Source organism: Sardina pilchardus, unplaced genomic scaffold (genome assembly GCF_963854185.1).
Source record: "Sardina pilchardus unplaced genomic scaffold, fSarPil1.1 HAP1_SCAFFOLD_126, whole genome shotgun sequence".
NCBI lineage: Eukaryota > Metazoa > Chordata > Actinopteri > Clupeiformes > Clupeidae > Sardina > Sardina pilchardus.
Window position 1 is genome coordinate 35,001 of NW_026910918.1, and position 5,000 is coordinate 40,000.

Below are 5,000 nucleotides of genomic sequence, written 5' to 3' on the forward strand. Positions count from 1 at the left end.
TGGAGCTAGCATTCTCAGGTACACACACACACACACACACACACACACACACACACACACACACACACACACACACGTCTACTTCCCCAAGATCACTAGCGTTCGCCACTGCCTCTAACAGTAGCCTATATTTGCAACATGGTTTAAATTCATCTGTATGGAAGCATGAAGCCTACATTCGCGAAGAGGATAAACAATTTAATTTAATTAAGCCCTACAATTTAATTTAATTTAGCCCTACAATGACACGTTACATTTAGTTTACATGCAGTGGTGTTTTTTTGATTGTCGGTGGCGTTATTGCATCTCTTAGTTGCAATGCACAATGATTCCCTCGCATGACAGCTCCTGTAACCGCACGGTCATTTCACAACATCGCGACGTGAAATGCCACTAAAAGCGGTTTGTGAATAGGTCTTACTGAGTTAGGAGTCCTCTCGACTTCTTTTACGCTGTCCTAGACTTAGGAGCTACTTTTAGGCTTAAAATGCTTTGTGAATTGCTTTTAGTGAGAAAAATTAGGAGTCCTAAAGTTAGGAGTGACACGCCCATTATTTTTAGGAGTTTCTCCTAAATTCGCCAGTTAGGAGCTACTTTTAGCCCTAAAATTCTTTGTGAATACGGGCCCAGGAGACACTTCGAAGAACATACTAGCTCATCCTGTAATATAGCCTTCATAAAATATCCTACTGTAAGCTAATGTTACTTTTGCTAGATATCCTACCTGTTGCTGCATCATAGTTGATTGGCGTTGTTTGAAATTGTATTCCGTATTCCAATGGTGTCTAAGTCTATAGCCTACTTTTAACCTGCATTAGTGTAGATATGAAGGCTATACTATCCTACCAGTCGTTTCACTGTAGGCTACTACTAAAGTGTCAGCTCGTGCAACTCGTTTGAAGTTGCCAACTTCATTTCAGTCTTTTAAATTCTAATAAATGAAGAGTTATTTTCCATAATAGCCTATATCCACAATTTTGATGCATTTTCATAAATCACTTTTTAAATGTGACTTTCCAAGTAATTTCAGTGGAATTGTAATTGGGTTATTGTTATTTATCTATTCTTCTGTGTAGCCTAGTAGTCTTTTTAACTATAGACCTAATAGGAATGTTTTACACAGTCAGTAACCTTTTTGCATTTACATGCAATGGTAATTCCTTCCATGGAATTACATTTTCTAGTTGTAATTGATTTCCTTACCTTTGTATGCATACAAAATAAGACAGAACTTGGAAAGAAACTTTTTTAGATCATGTCTACGTCGAGTTGCTAAAATTGATCCCAGTTCAGAGTAACATTATCACTTGAATATACTAAATATCTATCTGATCTGAATTAGTGAACCAGACATAAATTAAATAATGCATTCAAAGATGACTTGTTATAATTACCAATCTAGCCAAGTTAAATGGAACCAACAAAAAAAGACTTTTTGCTTTCACTCTAATTCTACCACCATACAGTAGCCTAGAACAGAAACTTTATTTGTCACACAACAATCTTGATGAGATTTTTTGTAGCTCAGTCTCAGTCTTACGTTCTACCTTAAAAAATGCAAAACAAAAGCATATTCTTTGTGCCTAGGCTACCTGCACAGCGGAATAATAATTCTAAAGATGAACAGATGTTCAGACGTTTGTCTCTTCAGCCACCTCGTCTATTTGCAGAACCGCACACTACAAAACTATTCTTTCGTGTGAGTGACGATGCATTCATACTGTACATCACTCTCAACAAGATGACCTAAAAAGTTGGACAACATTGCGTTAGCTCACCATGAGCCGCTACGGTAGCCTATCCTTTCCAACACACACACACACACACACACACACACACACACACACACGTCCTATCCTTTCCAATGACATTATGGCACACAATTCAAGAACCCTCTTCTTCTCTGTGGGGGTGACAATGCATCATGCTGATACCATTCAGTTCAACACTCAGACACAATCTGTGTGTGTGTGTGTGTGTGTGTGTGTGTGTGTGTGTGTGTGGATAACGTGTGTGTATATAACGTGTGTGTGTGTGTGTGTGTGTGTGTGTGTGTTCAGGGCTGTGGACGTTCCTGTGGTTCGTGGGCTTCTGTTTCCTGGCCAATCAGTGGAGCCAGACCACATCAGAGGAACTTCCTCTGGAGCAAGCAGCTGATGCAGCTCGAGCGGCTATCGCCTTTAGCTTCTTCTCCATACTGACCTGGGTACGTACACACACACACACACACACACACACACACACACACACACACACACACACACACACACACACACACACACACACACACACACACAAGCTGATGCAGCTCGAGCGGCTATCGCCTTTAGCTTCTTCTCCATCCTCACCTGGGTACGTACACACACACACACACACACACACACACACACACACACACACACACACACACACACACACACAAGCTGATGCAGCACGAGCAGCTATCGCCTTTAGCTTCTTCTCCATACTCACCTGGGTACGTACACACACACACACACACACACACACACACACACACACACACACACACACACACACACACACACACACACACACACACACACACACACACACACACACACACACACAAGCTGATGCAGCACGAGCAGCTATCGCCTTTAGCTTCTTCTCCATCCTCACCTGGGTACGTACACACACACACACACACACACACACACACACACACACACACACACACAAGCTGATGCAGCACGAGCAGCTATCGCCTTTAGCTTCTTCTCCATACTCACCTGGGTACGTACACACACACACACACACACACACACACACACACACACACACACACACACACACACACACACACACACACACACACACACACTCACACACACACACACACACACACACACACACACACACACACACACACACACACACACACACACACACACACACACACACACACACACACACACACACACACACACACACACACACAAGATGATGCAGCACGAGCAGCTCTTGCCTTTAGCTTCTTCTCCATACTCACCTGGGTACGTACACACACACACACACACACACACACACACACACACACACACACACACACACACACACACACACACACACACACACACACACACACACACACACACACACACACACACACACAAGCTGATGCAGCACGAGCAGCTATCGCCTTTAGCTTCTTCTCCATCCTCACCTGGGTACGTACACACACACACACACACACACACACACACACACACACACACACACACACACACACACACACAAGATGATGCAGCACGAGCAGCTCTTGCCTTTAGCTTCTTCTCCATCCTCACCTGGGTACGTACACACACACACACACACACACACACACACACACACACACACACACACACACACACACACACAAGCTGATGCAGCACGAGCAGCTATCGCCTTTAGCTTCTTCTCCATACTCACCTGGGTACGTACACACACACACACACACACACACACACACACACACACACACACACACACACACACACACACACACAAGATGATGCAGCACGAGCAGCTATCGCCTTTAGCTTCTTCTCCATACTCACCTGGGTACGTACACACACACACACACACACACACACACACACACACACACACACACACACACACACACACACACACACACACACACACACACACACACACACAAGCTGATGCAGCACGAGCAGCTATCGCCTTTAGCTTCTTCTCCATACTCACCTGGGTACGTACACACACACACACACACACACACACACACACACACACACACACACACACACACACACACACAAGCTGATGCAGCACGAGCAGCTATCGCCTTTAGCTTCTTCTCCATACTCACCTGGGTACGTACACACACACACACACACACACACACACACACACACACACACACACACACACACACACACACACACACACACACACACACACACTCACACACACACACACACAAGCTGATGCAGCACGAGCAGCTATCGCCTTTAGCTTCTTCTCCATCCTCACCTGGGTACGTACACACACACACACACACACACACACACACACACACACACACACACACACACACACACACACGCTGATGCAGCACGAGCAGCTATCGCATTTAGCTTCTTCTCCATCCTCACCTGGGTACGTACACACACACACACACACACACACACACACACACACACACACACACACACACACACACACACACAAGATGATGCAGCACGAGCAGCTCTTGCCTTTAGCTTCTTCTCCATCCTCACCTGGGTACGTACACACACACACACACACACACACACACACACACACACACACACACACACACACACACACACACAAGCTGATGCAGCACGAGCAGCTATCGCCTTTAGCTTCTTCTCCATACTCACCTGGGTACGTACACACACACACACACACACACACACACACACACACACACACACACACACAAGCTGATGCAGCACGAGCAGCTATCGCCTTTAGCTTCTTCTCCATCCTCACCTGGGTACGTACACACACACACACACACACACACACACACACACACACACACACACACACACACACACACACGCTGATGCAGCACGAGCAGCTATCGCATTTAGCTTCTTCTCCATCCTCACCTGGGTACGTACACACACACACACACACACACACACACACACACACACACACACACACACACACACACACACACACAAGATGATGCAGCACGAGCAGCTCTTGCCTTTAGCTTCTTCTCCATCCTCACCTGGGTACGTACACACACACACACACACACACACACACACACACACACACACACACACACACACACACACACACACACACACACACACACACACACACACACACACACACAAGATGATGCAGCACGAGCAGCTATCGCCTTTAGCTTCTTCTCCATACTCACCTGGGTACGTACACACACACACACACACACACACACACACACACACACACACACACACACACACACACACACACACAAGATGATGCAGCACGAGCAGCTA

General features: G+C 45.8%; 1 protein-coding gene across 2 annotated transcripts in view; it reads left to right on the forward strand.

Annotated features, from left to right (window-relative positions):
* Nucleotides 1–5,000, forward strand: part of syngr3b (synaptogyrin 3b) — a 21,879-nt gene that overhangs the window by 3,004 nt on the left and 13,875 nt on the right. For both annotated transcript variants that reach the window (XM_062530492.1, XM_062530491.1), the window contains one exon: nucleotides 2,061–2,206. In XM_062530492.1, coding sequence (XP_062386476.1) covers nucleotides 2,061–2,206 — 146 coding nt within the window. The remainder of the gene's footprint in view (nucleotides 1–2,060; nucleotides 2,207–5,000) is intronic.